Consider the following 19,078-nt stretch of genomic DNA (forward strand, 5'->3'; position numbering starts at 1 on the left):
TCGCTGATAATTTACGTAATAATATGGATTCATAGTCCCTATTCAAAAAATTACTTAAAGTTCAAAATTTTATTAAAAATGAAATTCTGCATAAATACCTTTACCAAAATTAATAGGAAAATACCCATAGCCCCATTTAAATATACTTTTAAGAAAATCTATTTTTATTTTGTCAACAAATTTTTCAAATATTTGTAACATAATCGCTGGTGTCGGCCAGGCCCAACTATACTTGTTTCTTTACACTTGACTACACTTTATATTCTTTTTTCATAATTATTTGTTTTTTCTTAAATATTTTTCGCTTTTCTTTATCCATTATAAAGATCTTTCAAATATCTTTTTTTTGCTGTTCTGTCTGGCTTGTCAGTATAACTATAGTATATTTTTTTCAGAAATAATTATACCCTTCACCTTCGTGAGAAGGGTATATATAAGTTTGTCATTCCGTTTGTAATTTCTATAATATAATTTTCCGACCCTATAAAGTATATATATTCTGGATCCTTATAGGTAGCGGAGATGATTAAGCCATGTCCGTCTGTCTGTCTGTCTGTCTGTCCGTCTGTCTGTCTGTCTGTCTGTCTGTCTGTCTGTCTGTATGTTTGTTGAAATCAGTTTTTAGAAGAGCCCAGATATCTGCGAGATCCGAATCTTCCATAATTCTATCAGACATACGACCGGCAAGATCGCAAAATCGGTCCATAAATAACGGAGATATGAGCAAAAAACCGAGGCAACCTCTGAAAATTTCATATAAAATTTAGATTTTTTATTCATGCTCAGACAGAAACTGCAAAAAACAAAAACAAAATACATAACAATACGGTAAATATTGTTATTGTAATTTGTTTATAAAAGCAAAGCAGAGCAAGAGCAGCAGAGCAAGAGTAGCAGAGCGAGAGCAGCACTAATGTTTTGTTATTGGCTAGAAATATGAAATTAAGTATGTAGAGCCTGGATTAAGTGAGAACCTATAAAAGGGGACTTTCTGGTACTTTTTCGTTCTTCAAAAGGTATTTTTTAAAATTTCTATAATATTGAACCTAGAAACATGAAATTAAGTATGCATGGCCCGGATTAAGTGAGGACCCAAACAAGGGGAGTTTTTGGTACTTTTTCGTTTTTCAAAAGGTACTTTTTGCAATTTCTACGATATTAAACCTAGAAACATGTAATTAAGTATGTATGGCCAGGATTAAGTGAGGACCCATGAAAGGGTACTTTTTGGTACTTTTTCATTCTTCAAAAGGTACTTTTTGAAATTTCTATAATATTGAACCTAGAAACATGTTATTAAATTCGTATATCCCGGATTAAGTGAGAACCAGTAAAATGTGACTTCTTGGTTCTTTTTCGTTCTTCAAAAGGTACTTTTTACAATTTCTACAATATTGAACCTAGGAACATGTAATTAAGTTTGTATGGCCCGGATTAACTGAGGACCCATAGATGGGGACTTTTTGGTACTTTTTCGTTCTTCAAAAGGTACAAAAGGCTTTAAACACATCATGGTGAAGGGTATATAAGATTCGGCACAGCCGAATATAGAACTCTTACTTGTTTTTCCTTAATATTTAAATATATTTTTGGTAAAAATTTGAACTTAAAAATATCGCAATTTTTTGCAATTTTTATTTACTTGTACTGTGATTTTATCATCAATTTAATCATCATTTATTTTTATTTGAAAAATATCTTATTTTTTTTTTTTTTGCTCATGACTAAATAAAATTTTAATATTTTTTTATTACGAAAAAAAGAAATTTAAATTAAAATATCATGATCATGCCAGAGTTGACATATTTATTGTTGAAAAATTATTTTTAATATAGTTTTTCTTTTTTTGTTTGCCTCTCTTTTTCATTAAAAACTACAATTTTGTAGACAAATTTATGGAATTGTTGATATGAAAAAGCACTTTATATTTAAAATAATGTAGTAAATATTGTGAAACAATTTAATAAAGATTTTAGTTTCATTTTAAGTGGCTTGAAATGCAAATAAATTGTTATTTATTTGTTGTAAAAATGGATTTATTTTATTTTTTTCTGTACTGCATTAATTAACAATTGCTGATTAAATTATTGAATATTAATATGATTTATAGGTTTATTGTGACAAATTTTAATTTATAAATTTATGGACATTTTTTTAATTTGGTTTTTATGAAATTGAAACTTTTGGAAAAGTTTTACGGCCGTATTCAAAACAAAATCTAATTGCAGATGTAATATATATATAGTACGAGCAATTAATAAAAGTTATAGTCATAAACAGTTATTATTGGGTTTTTAGTCAGGACTATAGGTGAGTACACTTTACTGCAGGCAAGTTCACTAGATAATCGTGCGCGATGATAGTCGTTAGATTACTGTACCACGATGTAAATGAGAGAGAGAAAGGTTTAAATTTTGTCTCTTATGTAGCAGAGCCAATTGTCCATTTTAAGCTCCACCGAGGGCATGTTACCTTGATAAAAGATCCCATCTTGGGAAATAGAGGTGCCTCAGGCTGCCGGGACTATAACCTGGTGATGTCACTTTACTCCTCGGAGAACCAGGGAACCACATATTCTGGTACTACGAGTGGCTAATCGCCCACATTACCATGTCTTGGCTGACAAGTTGAGCTTCCTTCGGGATACACGTAGTGGCTGGTTTAAACACAACTTCGCGGGGAAAGTGTTTTGCGGTTAAAGAACTGATGAGAACTGATAAGTTCGGTGGTATTGCCGATGATCATAATGTATATAATACAGAATATCGGTATACGGGTCTTGCTAACTCGTGTACCTAGAATGAGTATGTTGGGTGTTATTCTCTTTATAATGTTTCGGATGAATGAGAAGTGTTCTGGGTTGAAAGATGATGGATAAAAAGTATGACATACAAAAGACACCCCTGAATGGTTGTAAATTTTGAAAGGTCTTTTGTAGTGTGAAATTATATTTAAGGGATAAGTTGAATGCTGCTGTCGAAAAATGACACTCAAAAAAGTGAGCTTGAGAAAAATGTTGAGAAGGATTTACTTCCAAATGTATAAGAGATAGGATGAATCAGGGATATATAAACCTACCACACACATACAACAAGAGTCTTAAAATTTTGCACGTACAACTTTGACAACTATATGAACATTCTGGCGAATAATGGGCGAACTAGTGATAGTGGGTGTGGCACATCCAACGTCTAATATTGCATTCCAATACAAAATGGCGTAAATTTGAAAATCTCTAACAACTACAGTTCACAAATTTTGTACAATAAGCGTAAATGACAATAAGAAATTTGTTTACAAATAGTAGGAATGTCATCGTTGCATTATCGTACGTATATACTTTGATAACGGATGTTATTGAAAAAAACTTTGGTGTCAAGTTTGTACCAGGCGTATGTATTTCTCTCTGTGTAGGACTCCTAACCTTTTTACGGTTGAAGAATAGGAGAAATTGGTAAAGGTTTCTTGTCTATATTTTTTAGGGTAGCGACGTAAACTGGGCTTAGCTAGTTGAGAATAAAAATATTTTCTGTTTGAGGAGTTTAATAAGAGTAGGGTCAGATAGGGTATATACAAAATAAGTTTGAAATAAAATTTTACCTCTTTATGTCAGGACCATATCGTGCTTCCAACAAACGGAACGGCAGACAGTCATGTGGTCATGGCTAGATTATTTTAGCATTTAACAAGAAATTATTGTTTGTTAAAAATAAAAATTAATAAGTTATATTTATTTTATGAACATGCATTATGCAAAATATGTAAATCAATCTGACTTTAACATCTAATTAAAAATCAATAAAAAAATGTTACAAGGACAATATTAAAAATTATTAAACATTATTTTTTTCAATAAAAACTAGAAAATATTGAACATGAAAGAAAAAACATCAAGAACATGTTTGACAAAAAACTCATAAAATTTTATTTAAAACTAAAAAAAAAACATAAAAAAATCAAATAAAACACATTTCCAATTAAAATTCAAAAAAATGTATGTTAGCAGGTCAATTTTAAAACTGACCTCCATAAAAATCGAAAATAAAGAAAGTGGTGCATGTATTTTAAGAATAAATTTTAACGAAAAAAATTAATTAGTAAATTGAAATTTTAACACAGCTGGAGTATTTAGACAACAAAAAGTTTTAAAATAAACAAAAAAAAAAAACTTAAACAACTTTTTAAATAAAACCAAAACTATTAAAATCAAGAACTAGTCCACAAATACAATACCGAAAGAGAAATTAAATTTGGAACAAGTGTGTGTATTGTTTAATAATTTATCTATATAAAAATAAACATTATTTTGTATACATAAATATTTGCTGTGTTAAGTATTAAGAGAAATGAGAAAGAAAATTAATTGCAAATATTAAAGGCGTTGACAACTGAATACACAAAGCTGTACGCATGTTTTCCCCCAATCTGAAGTGACTGACCTTAAACAAGGATGTAAACTAAATTGTGATAAATGAGCAGCGTATTATCGATACAAGATTAATACCGCAAAATTATTTGTTTATGCAAATATTAAAACGCCCAAACAAAAACAAAATAATAACAATGACCTTGTTTATACAGTTCAATAGAACAAACAAATGTTTAAAATAACCAAATTATATATTTAAAACAATAAAAAAATACATGAGCAAAAATAAGCCAAATTAAAATCCAGGTGGCAGTTTTTTAAATGCCACTTCAATAAGTTTTTAAGTGTGAAAAACATTTGACAAATGTTCATGCATGATATGCATGTCTCGACATACAGCGTCAAGCAATTAGTGTCGGCAATAAGACCTTAAACTTCAAATGAACTTTTTCGTCTAAGTTTTAGAGGACAATAATTAATAAACTCTTCGTTGACATGATGAAGCATGAAACCATAACAAAACCCCTGCCCATTACTGCAGGCAAAGATCATCCTAAAAAGGGTTTATGGAAGTCAAGAGGTATTTCCGAGGGACCCACACCCAAAAGTCCCATTACCAAAGCTTTTGATTTTCTACCCTGGTCACGCAGCAAGAAAACAGCCAGCGAGAAAACCACAAAATCTAAAAATGATTCATCATCAACTGCTGCTGCTACTGCTACTAATGCCAACACAACTGCTGTAACTGCCGTTAATGCTAATCCGTCGGATGATAAAAAAGATGCCTTGGCCTCTTTAAACTATCAGCGCAATATATTTCGTAATGGCGGTGGCATAATACGTGATATTTTAAATGATAAAATAAACAGAGATGAAAGAACCTATAAAAAATCCAACATACGTAGAGCACGCCAAGTGACGGGACGTAATAAAAGTCTAGATATCAATGAACTCATCAATTGTGTAGAGCAGGAACTTGCCGGCACTTCAGGTGATGGCAGACATAATGTTGAAGGCAAAAGTCATCGTTTTCTTGACGACACTTTTATTGAGAATATAATGAGAGCAAAAGAGGCCTATCAACGTAATTTGCAACAAGAAGAGTATGACGAAGAGGAGGAGGATGAACAAGCCTACTACAATAGCCATCACGCCCATCACCGGCCCGCTGTGGAATGTAATGATACAGAAGATGAATATTTCTATCAGCAACAACAAGAACTGGCTCAACTGTGTAAGCATTCAGATCCTTTAAAAAGTGCCAATGGTACAACCAACCACAGTGGCAGTGGTAGCACCTCTCCCAAGCATATACTCTTCAATGATGAAAACACTGTTTATCTTATCAAGAAAGAATTGCCGGTCAATAAAACCCTAAAAAACTGTGATAAAGAACGTAAACACTCAGAGAGTGTTTTAAAAGCCCGCCTTAAATTCAAAAAACTTTCAGCCGATAATTCCCTCCCTCACGATTCAAAATCAATGGTTCTCAACAATAATCGCATCATAGCGAACAGTAGACACCAGCCTCCCGTTAACAATAAACGTAGTATATTACAAAGACAAAATACAACACCCGAACAATTTAGTTCTTTAACAAATACCCGCTGTAGTCCAGATGTCTTTCGCAAAAGATCACCTTCGGCTGGACGCTATCAAGCACCCTCACGTTATTCACCTAATTATCCGAGACGTAAATCCCTTACCGAAGGTGTAGTGTATGATCATAATACAACATCGTTATATGATAATGGCAATTCGAGTACGAGTAGCATGGGCAGTGGTGCCAGTACTAGTGGTGGTATTTTAAATGATCGTCCTAAAACCGATAAACCGCGTAAGAAATTATCATTTCGTGAACCAGTGGTGGCGGGTAAACGTCCATCACGTCGCACTAGTGGCGAAGTTGTGAGTGTAACCACAAATGGTTTGAATGTCCAAAAGAGTAATAATAATAGTAATAGTGTTAATAGTAATTCCAACTGTGATAATGTAGTAGTAGCTAGTAGGCGTTCAACGCCGACAAATGATTCCATGCCAACGGAAGAGGATTTAAAACAGGTAAGAAATGGTAAAGGAAGGATTTTTCAAAGATAATTGTTATCCATTTCTCAAAAAAATTCTATAAATCATAATAACAGGTCCGTCTAAAGTCCAGTCTATTTACTAGTCTATAGTTCAGATTATAATCTAGTCTATAGACTAATCTTTAGTGCAGACTATAGTCTAGTCCCTAAACTAGTCTATAGTTCAGAATAAAATCCAGACTATAAACTAATCTTTACTTCAGACTATAGTCTAGTCTCTAGACTAATCTATTGTTTAGACAAATATTTATCTGTAGTTCAGTCTATAGACTAGTTTATTATTCATACTAAAGTCCAGCCTTTAGGTTTGTCTCTAGTTCAGACTATAATCCAGTCTATATACTAGTCTATGGTTTAGACTCTTATCTATTCTATAGACTTTTCTGTAGTTCAGTCTATAGTCCAAACAATAGACTTGTCATAGATCAAATTAAAGTATGTTCTATAGGGCAGTTTATATTTCAGACTAAAGTTCACTACTCTATAAAATGAACTATAGACTAGTGTATAGTTTAGACCATGCACTGGACTCTATAGAATGGACTTTAGTCTGAACTATAATCCGGCTTAAAGTCGAGACTAAATTAGTTTATGGTTCGGACTATAATTTAGTCTATATATAAGATAGTTAGGACAAAAATCGAGTCTGATTATAGTATATACTATAGACTATAGTTCAAATTATAAACAGCCTTACGTTCAGATTATAATTTAGACAAAGTATAAATAAGTCTAAAGCTTAGACTAAAATCCAGTCTACTAATAAATAAGTATTTAAAACTATAGTTAAGATCGTAGACTAACTACTGGAAGTTTTGCCACAAAAATTTTTTATATTTTTTCAGTTTCATAACTTCTGTAATTTTTTTTATTAAGGTGTCATTTATTCTATCTTTAATAGTTCATAATTTTTATATTAAATAATTTTTTTAATCAAATCCTTTTCATGTTATTATATTTACAGTCTCAGGCAATGCGTATTGTACGCACAGTGGGTCAGGCTTTTGAAGTATGTCACAAATTTAATATACATAAAAATTCCCTGGATAACAATGATGAACGTTCCGATATCTCATCATCAGAATTGTTAGATGTTGAAACCCGTTCGGATCAACAATTAAGTGACGATGATGGACACAATAAAAAAGGTAAGTGAATCATTAAAAGAAATATTATTATTATTATTATTTTTTTTTGTTTTTCATAACATAAATAAATTAAAAATATAAAACAGATTCTTAATAAAATTGTGGTAAATAAATTACGAAAATGTAAATAAATATAATTAATTAATTAATTTAATTGTTTATGGTTTGATGGAGTAGATTCATAAATATTGGTCAATGTTTGCTTATGTATTTTATTGTAATTTAAAACATGGGATTTTTAACCAAATATTGCGTTGTATTTGTTTGATAAATTTAAATTGTTATTTGTTTTAAAAAGTATATGTTTTTTGTGTCGTTTACATATATTTTATCCTCTTTATTTTAATCGTAGTTGTCGTTTGTTTTTGTTTATATCATAAAATGATATTCCCTGAGTAGCATTTTATGGCTTTTAATGAATTTTTTGTAGATATCATAAATGTTAAAGATTAAAAAATGTTATTACAGTTAACAATACAACACTTTAAATATTAAAAATAATATCCAGCAATAGTGATTTTTTTATACACTGTGTTATATACTTTCATTATATTTTCCTTATAATGATCTAATTCTAAGTTAAAAACGGACGAAATTATGAATTCTGCGCTAAGAAAATAAGCCCTAGTTTTTCAATAAGTCTAGATACTGCCGTCATATAAAGTACTTCTTAAACTTCAAACTATTACCATTGGCCATGAAACTCATGGCTACTCATGCCCCTAGGTTATGACAATATATTCGCAAGTGGCCTGTTCTCATGAAGAAGAGCTATAGACAAATTCTGATGTATTATCGTATGAATACTAAGAAGCTCTCTGAAATACTAAACAAGTCTATGTTAATCAAAGGTGCACTTATATCTGTTGGCATTCCATGATGAAAGCTAACCATAAAAATCAATTTTAAAGAATATTTCGTATCTCAGCACTTATGAATCATGTAACACTCTCCCTATTTATACCCTACACCACCATAGGAGAGGGTATTATGCGTTTGTGCCGATGTTTGTAACACCCAAAAATATTGCTCTTACACCCACCATCAGCTTAGAATCACCGAGTCGATTTAGCTAAATCCGTCGGTCTGTCTGTTCGTCCGTCTGTCTGTCTGTTCGTCTGTTCGTCCGTCAGTATGTCTGTCTGTCTATGTATCCATGTAAAGCTTGTGCGTACTCTACAGGTTGCAATTTTCAACTAATGGTTAAAGTATTTACTTCCAACTCTGTCTACCTGTTCCCCTAAATCTGAGCGAACATATTTTCTCATTTTATGTAGAAAACAAAAAAAAACTCGTTTGTTCGCAAATAGAGGAACATGCCCTGTGGTTACACCTTAGATCACTGACGCATAACATATGACTCAATCTGGCCATGCGACCATTATAGTTTTCCGAAACCTTTGTAAGAATACATCTCAAGCGGTGCGTATTAATGTACAGTCAAATATCAAAGTATCCCAAATATTTGAATTTCTTTGATTATATGAGAGATGCCACGTCCATCATTGGTAGTTCCAAAAATATTTATACAAAACTACTCTAGCAAGTACAATTTTCTAAATATGCAAATTTCAGTATTTACAGTATTTTTGTTTCTTAAATTTTTATAAAGAATTTTAGACTCTATTGAAGTTGTCATATATATGAATGTAAAAACCTTTAAAATGAAAAAGTTATAATCGTTTCTTTATAATAATCTCCATTTTACATTGACATAAATTTTGCTAATTGTTGCATCAGTTACGTACAGCACTTCTACGAAATTCCCGTATCTTGAACTGACACCTCAACAGGCAGTCAAATTTGATATTTTATAGACAACCGGAAACATGTGCCTTTTGATATGAAAAATGTTCTAGTTTAAAATAAAAAAAGTTCTCTAAATTTTTCAAAATTTCCTATAAATTCTTGACGTCGAATTGAAAAATTTAACGAGGCGCCCCATGGCGTAGAGTGTCTGTTTATAGGTCATTAAAAAAAACTGATTTTAAAATGTAAAATAAGATGATCTCATATTTAACACATTTATTCTAATCATGTGTATCTATGTGCATGTCATGAAAATATTCATATATGACACTCAGACACACAGAGTAAAAATGGCAAAAGTAATGGCCGTCACTAACAGCAAAAATTCAAAAGACATTCAGACAGATAGACATGAAGACAAAGAAATTAGAAAATTTACATACAAATTGTTACTTTGTCTTAACATACATTTTACTTACACTCATGTATTCATACACATATATGTTTATGTATAAGTTTATGCTTTGTTTGTATTTATTTTTGTTTGTGTCTGTGTATTTGACAGTTGACAGCATCAAAACACCATTTTATTTATTTTATGACATTTATTAAATGTACATTGTAATACTTGCTTCTACTCTGTTTCTCATTTATTTATTTATTCAACCATTTATTTATTCCCCATCGTCATAACCGTAATTTTGTATTAAGTATATTTTTTTATTCGTTTATTTTCCTTGATTTTTAATACAATATGTATTATGATTTTGTTTTCGCTCCCCATTCTGCTTTTAACTCATTAGATTTATGTTAATGAGCACAAAACAATAGCATCAGCAGCAAAAAGTCATCATGCATGTACTCACGTACGTATTTAGTTGTTATTACTTTGGCAAAATGGTTGTCGAAAAATTTTTAAAGTTATGTTTTTTTCTTAAATTGTGCCATTAATTTTGCAATGCGGAACAAATGTTATAATGCTGTTTTTTGGTATTATTTTCCATAAAAGTAAAAATTTAATGAAAATTTGTTAACATTTTTGTAAAGGATGTAAAACAACACGAACAATTTTGGTTTTGAAAGTCATATTATCATTTGAAGTTTATATACGATTTTGTACATAACTAATGTGCCCTAATTTAGGGATCCTTTACCCCAACTTTTAAAACATAGACTTGATAGAATTTCTTTCCTAGTTATATAAAATTGAAATGTAAATATATAAATTGAAATATAAATTACCCTTTTACTTACTATTACAGTCTTATATACAGTACGTATGATTAATATGCATTAATTATTTATTAAGTATACGTTAAAAGCTATGTTTATTGTGAAGTTTATCTTAATATATTTTATACATACTTTTTATTTTCATACCCTTCACCTTCGTGAGAAGGGTATATAAGTTTGTCATTCTGTTTGTAATTTCTATAATATAATAATTTTCCGACCCTGTAAAGTATATATATATTCTGGATCCTTATATATAGCGGAGTCTACTTAGCCATGTCCGTCTGTCTGTGTGTATGTTGAAATCAGTTTTCAGAAGACCCCAGATATCTGCCAGATCCGAACTTTTAATAATTCTATTGGAAATATGATCGAATAGTACGCTATTTAAAATCAGTCCAATCGGTCCATAAATAACGAAGATATGAGTAAAAATCTGAGAGCGCTTCTGAAAATTTTATCAAAAATTGAGATGAACTCTTGTTTATAAAAACGAACGACAGCAAGAGAGTGTGTTGTTATTGGCTAGAAACATGAAATTATGTATGTGGAGCCTGGCTTAAGTTAGAAGCCATAAATGGGAACTTTTTGGTACTTTTTCTTTTTTCAAAAGGTACTTTTTGAATATTCTATAATATTGAACCTAGACATATGAAACTAAGCATATTGCGTCTGAATTAGGTGAAACAGGGGACATGAAATTATGTACGTAGATTCTGAATTAGATGAGAACCCATAAGAGAGGACTTTTTGTTACTTTTTCGTTCTACAAAAAGGTACTTTTTGAATTTTCTATAATATTAAACCTAGAAACATAAAATTAATTATGTAGACCCCGGATTAGATCAGAATACAAAAAAGGGGTACTTTTTAAATTTTCTATAATATTGAACCTAGAAACATGATATTTAGCATGTAGGTCCTTGAATAGGTAAGAACCTTTTTGTAGGTTCTTACCTAGTCAAGGTACATACTATTTGTTATACTTTTTCGTTCTACAAAAGGTACTTTTCTAATTTTCTATAATGTTGAAACTAGAAACATGAAATTGAGTTTGTAGAATCCGGATTAGGCGAGAATACATAAAAAGGGATTTTTAATACTTTTTCATTATAGAAAAGGTACTTTTTGAAATTTCTATAATATTGAACCTAGAAATATGAAATTTATTATGTAGAGCCTGGATTAAGTGAGAACACATAAAGAACTTTTTAGTACCTTACAGTTTTGCAATTGGTAATTTTTGATTTTTTGTAATAAAATTCGTAATGACTGTTTTTTTTACACATCATGGTATATAAGATTCAGCACAGACGAATATAGAACTCTTACTTGTTTATATTAATTAATAATAAATAAAGGACTCTTTTTTGGTACCTTTTATTTCTTCTACTAGGCACTTTTTCGTTTAGTTGTTTATGTAATCTGACATATTGTGATATTGTAGTGTGATATTGTTTTGGTATTTTTCTTTACTTTTGGTACTTTTTGAATATTTTATAATATTTAAAAAAATTTAATGAAAATCTATTAAAGTTAGTTAGTTAGTTACTTAGTTACTTAGTTACTTAGTTAGTTACTTAGTTAGTTAGTTAGTTAGTTAGTTAGTTAGTTAGTTGGTTGGTTGGTTGGTTGGTTGGTTGGTTGGTTGGTTGGTTGGTTGGTTGGTTGGTTAGTTAGTTAGTTAGTTAGTTATTGAAATATTGGACAAAACCTTATTCTTGTCAACACTGCCCAACTTTGACCTCTTCAAGTCCGGCAGTTCTTGACCGATAGAGGTGAATATTTGGGTCTAACTTACTATTTAATAGTACAAATCTTGGTGCAATTTCATTGATTTTAAAGATGAGTAACTTTACACGGAATCGTCCACATGTATATTTCCCCTGCAGTTGCTAACAGTACGTATGATTGATGTACATTAATTACTTATTAAGTATACGTTTAACTTAATCTTAAAAATTAAATACATTGCATACAAAATTAATTTTAAAGCTTAAACCTAGAATGGACATCATTACCATTTATTATATAATAACATAGTGTCTAATCTTATTATGTTAAATTATAAATAAAATCCATTAACACTTAGCACTATAAAATTCTTTCAAAAACGAAATTTCGTTAATATTTTGTTTAGATTTTATTACTTGCATCGACAATATTCTATAGACAATTAAAATGAAATTATACAAAATTGTGAGAAAAATGGAGAGAGAGAGAAAAACAAAACTATGTAATTAGAAAATTAACAAATCAATTGCATTTTCTAGTAATTTATAATAAAATTATATAAGAGCTAGAAATTTGAATATTTTCTTAAAATTGTTTTGTTAATATTTATTTAACAAATTAAATAATAGTGCCACATTAAAACTATAATAAATAATTTCAATGTTAAGGTTTTTATTTTGAGTATAATTATTTATTAAAGATTTTATTTAAGAAAAAAAATCAAATTGTAATTTTACGATATTAAAGGCTAATCATGATATTATAGATTGTGTGCGTATTTTGTTTAATTTGTTGAAATTTTTGTAATTATATGTGTTTATGTTTAAAACTGTAATCAAGGTCATAATGTTATTACACCTTGTAAGTTTTTGTTTCTTATTTTTTTTCTTCTAAATTTGTATTTTTGTTTTAATACTGTTTCTTATTTTTCTTTCATTATTAGTGTTTTAGTGTTATTATTTTGACTTGAATATTTTTTAGTTTGATTTTGTTAGAAAACAGTAATTTTAGTTTATAAACAAATTAAAAAGTGCTGTTAAATTGTTTTCATTAAACATTTATTGATTTTTTTTTTAAATTTATTATTTTGTTTATTTATTTTGTTATTATTGTTGCTTTTTTTACATAGGGCTGTAAACTTATCATTTACACTTTTAATATTTTGTAAGCCTTGACATATTCCTGGTTATATGGTATCTATCATTTGTTTAGTATTTTGTTTTCCATTAATATTTATTATTTATATTCTTAAGTAAGTTGACGTCACCTTTTTGATGTGTTTTTTAATTGTAATATTTGTTTGTTTGTTTGTTTTTTTATTAATTTTTATTAAATTTTAATTGTTTAATTTTTATTTTATTTTAGTTTGTTTTTTTCAAGTAATAAAAACTATTTTCAAATTTGGTTCAAGGTTAATTTGTATGTGAAAATACATGTTTATTTGAACATTTTTAAGAGACTGAAAGCAACTGTAACATTTGAGAAATGTCATGCATTTGAATTGCAGTAAGTCAGGGACAACATTAAAAAAGAAATAACCTTCACATTAGCCAAAATTTTGTTGAAATTTAATTAAAAATAAAATGATTTCTTTATAAAATCTGTACAAAAAAAAATTCTATTTAAATAAATTTTGCTAGGCTTATAGGTAAAGCTTTAAGATTTATCAGTTTGGAGGTTGCAAGTTCGCTTCAGACAAGAGACTCTTATGAAAGTATCATTGGTAACAAGTTTTTACTTTTTTCATAAAAATTTAACTAAGAAACCCCACAAAAATGAATGGCATACAAAAGTTAATTTAATGATATAAATATAACACCTTTGTTATATAAAACAATATACAAATTGCAGACATTTTTTAAACAATCCCCTTATATTTTGAATCTAAAATATCATTAGGTTATAATTAATTTTTAACTAATACCATTTATATATTTTTCAACACAATATAAATTATACCAATTATTAAAAAAAAACAAGTAAATATTAATAGTCTGGCATGGCCGACCATATGATGCACTACACCCAAACAGAAAAGCATAAAGACGGACAGACAAACATAATTAAATCGTTTCAAAAAAATGATTCTGAGCCGATTGGTATACTTTATGGGTGTTACAAACAACAGCACAAACACATAATACCCTAACCACTATAGTGGTGTAAAAACGCTGAAAATAAATTTCATTCCAATACAATTTATTAAATTAATAATTTATAAAAGAACGATTAAGCAATATAATTTTTTTTACAAAATATTTCAACCAAAAAAAGAAAATTGCTTTCATATTTCGAGAACAAGGTAGTTCTTGACGTCATGTTTCTTTGTGGTTTTTCTGTAAAATTTGAAAAAGAAAAAGAAAATATATATATTACAGCAGCGAAAACTGTAAAAATAAAAGAATAAAACAAAAATATAGTTGAAAAATACAACAGTTTTCAATCAAAGACATCAGCAACATCGTCACTTTTACAAAAACTATTTTTAGTTTGTAAATATGTAGACCCACACAGAGTAATAATTAAGAACGAAATAATGAAAAACATATTTTAACACAAAATTAATTGTTAAACTAGAAATCTATAGAAAAAAACGTTTTTTTTTTTTAATAAATAAGCCATTGGCATTAGTAGACGACAATTTTTTATGAAAAAAGCAACAATTTATTTTGTTAAAAAAAAAAACAAAATATCCACCAAATATTATTAAACAAAGCATCAAGAAATATCATTATTATTTCACTCATCATCGTTGTCGTCATTGTCATCATGATCACAGCACGATCAACTACATCATCATTGTTCTTTTAGCATAGACAAATAAATAGACAGTCCGACAGACAGGCAAACGAACGTTTGGACTATTAGTTATTGAAATTAATTTGTTTCTTTCTTTCTGGTTTCCATAAAGATTGAAAGAAACATCTGTGTTGAATTAATGTGGGGTACCAAAGTTGCCAGATTTGTTTTTGTTTTCGAAATAATTTTTATTTAAAGTAATAATTTTGAATTTTATTTTTAATGAAAACTTTTAATTTGTTTTAATTGCAGCTCATACACCAGAATTAAATTTACCCCAAAGGCCTAATCACTTGGAATTAGTGCCCCAAACAAATCTTAGTAAATCGGGAAGTTTTATGGTAAGTTTTTAAAATACTTTTATATACATACAAATAATATTAGAAATATATTTCTATACGTCATTCATCCCTTATTAAAACGATTTCAATGAAATTTTAAAAAAAATTTAATCAATATCTGCTTTCGATACCTGGAACTGAAGGTGAAAGTTTTTCTCAAAAAGAAAAAAAAATTCTTTAAAAAGTGAAAATATTTCTTTAAAAAAGGTTTAATATCTGACATATCTTTTTTCTCCCTTCTTTCAGTTATCCTCACCTAAAGCTTAATATAACAACAAATTTAAGAAAAAAATATGTATTTATTTTGTATATCTACTGTAGTTTCTGAGATATCATCCATTGTTGACTGACGGACAGACAGACAGATATCGATAAGTCAAATAAGAAAATAATCTTTCACCACCATATTAATTTGAGAATAAAGACATTTGGTTTTTCGCTGATCTTAATGATACACTTGCTGAAAAAGTATTTTGAGAAATTATCAATGTATTACCGTTGGATCTCACCAGATTCAAAATGAGGTGTCATTAGAGATAAAGAGTTCCATAACAGCATCAACTAATTTGTATTCGATGGAACCCAGTTTTGCAAGCTAGTGACATATAACAAGATCACCAAGTTTGTTTTCAATGTTATCCCATTCTGTTACTACAAGTGATCATTTACCATGGTATCAATGGGTATTCGTACTAGCTTTAGCTGCTGCTATCCTGTTTTATTTCTCATATGTCTGAGAGCGGTTTCGATTTAAACTTTCCTTATCTTGAGCTGCTGTTTTTGAGATGTTGGGTACGGTTTCCAGAATTATGTGTTACTCATCATAATAACTTGGCATTTGACGCGAACTTCCTCGTTGCACTCATGGAAGTATTATATAATACCATTTATACAACTCTTGTCTTAGTGTCTGTACACTAAAAATAATCCATGCTTAACTTTACGAAAAAAATTTTCGTAACTTCTATTTTCGTAATATTTACAAAAATTTCGTGTATAATACGAAATATTATTTAATAAAACCCTTTTCTATTTTTTCAAAAGTACAAAAACCTTTCGTAATATTTTTTTCTTAAATTTTAGCGAAATTAAACATAATGATATTAATTACTTATATTACGATTAAATAAAACTACAACATTTTTATAAAATTTAAGAAAAAGTAAAATATTATTCTCGAATTATTTTCATAAAAAAATTTAAAATTCGTGTGGAGAATAATTTTGAACTAAAATTAGAAAATTTATTTTAAAATGAACAAAAATGTTTGAATAAATTAATATTTCGTAAATTTTACCATATTTATTCATAATTCCCTTTTTTCAATTTATGTAAATTAATTTTTTCAAGAATATTTTACATTATACTAAAATATATCGTACAATTTCGTATATATTACAAAAGAATTTCGTGGTGCGAAACAACGAACGATTCGTACAATGTACGACATTTTTCGTATATATTAGGCATGGATTATTTTCAGTGTAGCTGAGTCATTTGAAGTATTTTTAGAGGATAATAAAGTATCATTTCTATTGCTCTTGATAAAGACCAGTCCGACCAAGATGCTCTTATCTGGCGGCTTTCTGATGAGCACACAAATTCATCCTTTTTATTTTGCTGTGTTTGTGTATTTGATTCTATATATTTTGGTCCAATATAAATAAGGTGTGTGAAGTCATATCCATAAAAAATCCAGCAGTATAGTTTTGTGCGTGAAAGGGTTAATACTAATTAGCCATTCAGAGCACTGGTAACAACCGATATTGGAATATAAGAAGCTATTGGGAAGAAGGAATATGAAAACCTTCGAAGAATAACTTTTCTAAATTGTATAATAATAAAACATAAACAGTAAGGGAATATTCAAATAATTTCAATTAACTACATTGAACTTTATACTTTGAAGTCTAAAAATCTGCATAAAATCAGCAGAATGCACAAAAAAATACGCACAAAGCTAATATTTGATTAGATTCAGTTGTTTATTAAGAAATCGCCAAAAATAATCTATAAATATATTATGATGGAAATGATAAACAAACACCTGAGCCAAAAAGGTAAAATTACTATAAAAATAATAAATACAAAATGAAAATAGCAACGACTACAACAAAAAAAAAACACAAACAATAACTTTTGTTTTGAAAAGAAAACAAAATTCAATTGTTTTCTTTATCAAAGAAAGAAAAACAATAGAAAATTGTTTGGTTTTTGGTTAGAAAACGAATTAGAGATGAGCTACAAAATTCGAAGAGATAAATTTCACAAGTGATAATGAAGTTACGATAACTTAAATTTTAACATACTTTAAGGCAGCTTTACATTTTTTAAAAAAGGATTTAAAATTAATTATTTGGTTTCATATGTATTTCCAACTTCTTTTATAAATTAATATTTTATTAATTTTTTTTAAACAAGTTTAATTAATTTTGTTCCTAATTTAATTAGTAAATATTCTCTTTAGCATAATTTAGGATGCTTTAATCCATGAAATTGCCCAAAAAAACAGTAATAATTTTTAAATGAAACGCAAAAATAATCATAATTAATTAATATACAATTGAAATGTTTAGTTTTTTATACAACAAAAACTCTTTATTTATAAAGGCGTTGATTAAAAATATATCTATAATAAACTAATTGTTAATTGAATTTTAACAACCCAGTCTATAAAAATCGTATATTTATAATTTAAATAACAAAAAATCAACAAAACGATTTATATATTTAACGCTTCTTTACCCCCATTACACCTCTTTAAATGTTCAGCTAAACACAATTTGCACCACTGGCGTCTTGCGGTTTGTTATTATAGATATTTTTCTCTATAAAATACGATGACATGTGTTATAATTTATAGAAAACCAAACAAAAAGCTGAAAAAAACTAAATATAAAATATGAAACTTTATTATAAATTCAAAACAATTTGAATTTCATTTCATGTGATTATGATGTGCTAAGAAAATTGTGTTTTAATGAGATTTGTGTGCTTATATATCCAAAAAGAAAATTAATAAATAAATATTTAATTTTTTTACAATCACAAAACAAACAAGTTTCAAGAATTTGATTTAAATGTTTTATTTTAAATCTAAACAATTTGAAATTAATAATTTCTGTTGTAAAATTCAAATAATTCGCGTGGCGCTGTTGATTGATAGGAATAAAGAAATTATATAGATTTTTAGATTTAATATTTTTGCCAATTAATATTAAACAGAAACTCATTTTTTGCAAATTTATGCGTTTTCGATAATTAAATTGGTGCAAGGTGGAAAAATTGGTATTTTGTTTAGAAAAATATTTGTTATATCCAGATCAAAGTAAAATCATGTTTAAATATTTATCAGAAAATTTTTGCATAAATACTTTTCTAAAAAACAACAAATTAAACGTAAGAAAAGCTTCCAATGAGATGTTTATGATTATAATCCAATTTTTAAGGTTTTTTTTTTTATTATTTCTTAATTACAACTGAAGACTAGATTATGGCAATAGACTAGAAACTAGACTATAGGCTAGACTATAGACTAGACTATAGACTAGACTATAGACTAGACTATAGACTAGACTATATACTAGACTATAGACTAGACTATAGACTAGACTATAG

At 28.4% G+C, this 19,078-nt stretch overlaps 1 protein-coding gene across 5 annotated transcripts in view; it reads left to right on the plus strand.

Annotated features, from left to right (window-relative positions):
- Positions 1-19,078, plus strand: part of LOC111688019 (capon-like protein) — a 292,117-nt gene that overhangs the window by 262,985 nt on the left and 10,054 nt on the right. For 2 of the 5 annotated variants that reach the window (XM_046951994.1, XM_046951995.1), the window contains exons 2-4: positions 4,120-6,430; positions 7,421-7,604; positions 15,372-15,460. In XM_046951994.1, the coding sequence (XP_046807950.1) occupies positions 4,865-6,430; positions 7,421-7,604; positions 15,372-15,460 (1,839 nt within the window). In that variant the 5' untranslated portion in view covers positions 4,120-4,864. Of the gene's footprint in view, positions 1-3,977; positions 6,431-7,420; positions 7,605-15,371; positions 15,461-19,078 lie in introns of those variants that run through there. The other 3 variants (XM_046951998.1, XM_046951997.1, XM_023450508.2) reach the window with 2 other exon arrangements.

The sequence above is a fragment of the Lucilia cuprina genome, chromosome 5 (genome assembly GCF_022045245.1).
Source record: "Lucilia cuprina isolate Lc7/37 chromosome 5, ASM2204524v1, whole genome shotgun sequence".
In the NCBI taxonomy this organism is placed as follows: Eukaryota; Metazoa; Arthropoda; class Insecta; order Diptera; family Calliphoridae; genus Lucilia; species Lucilia cuprina.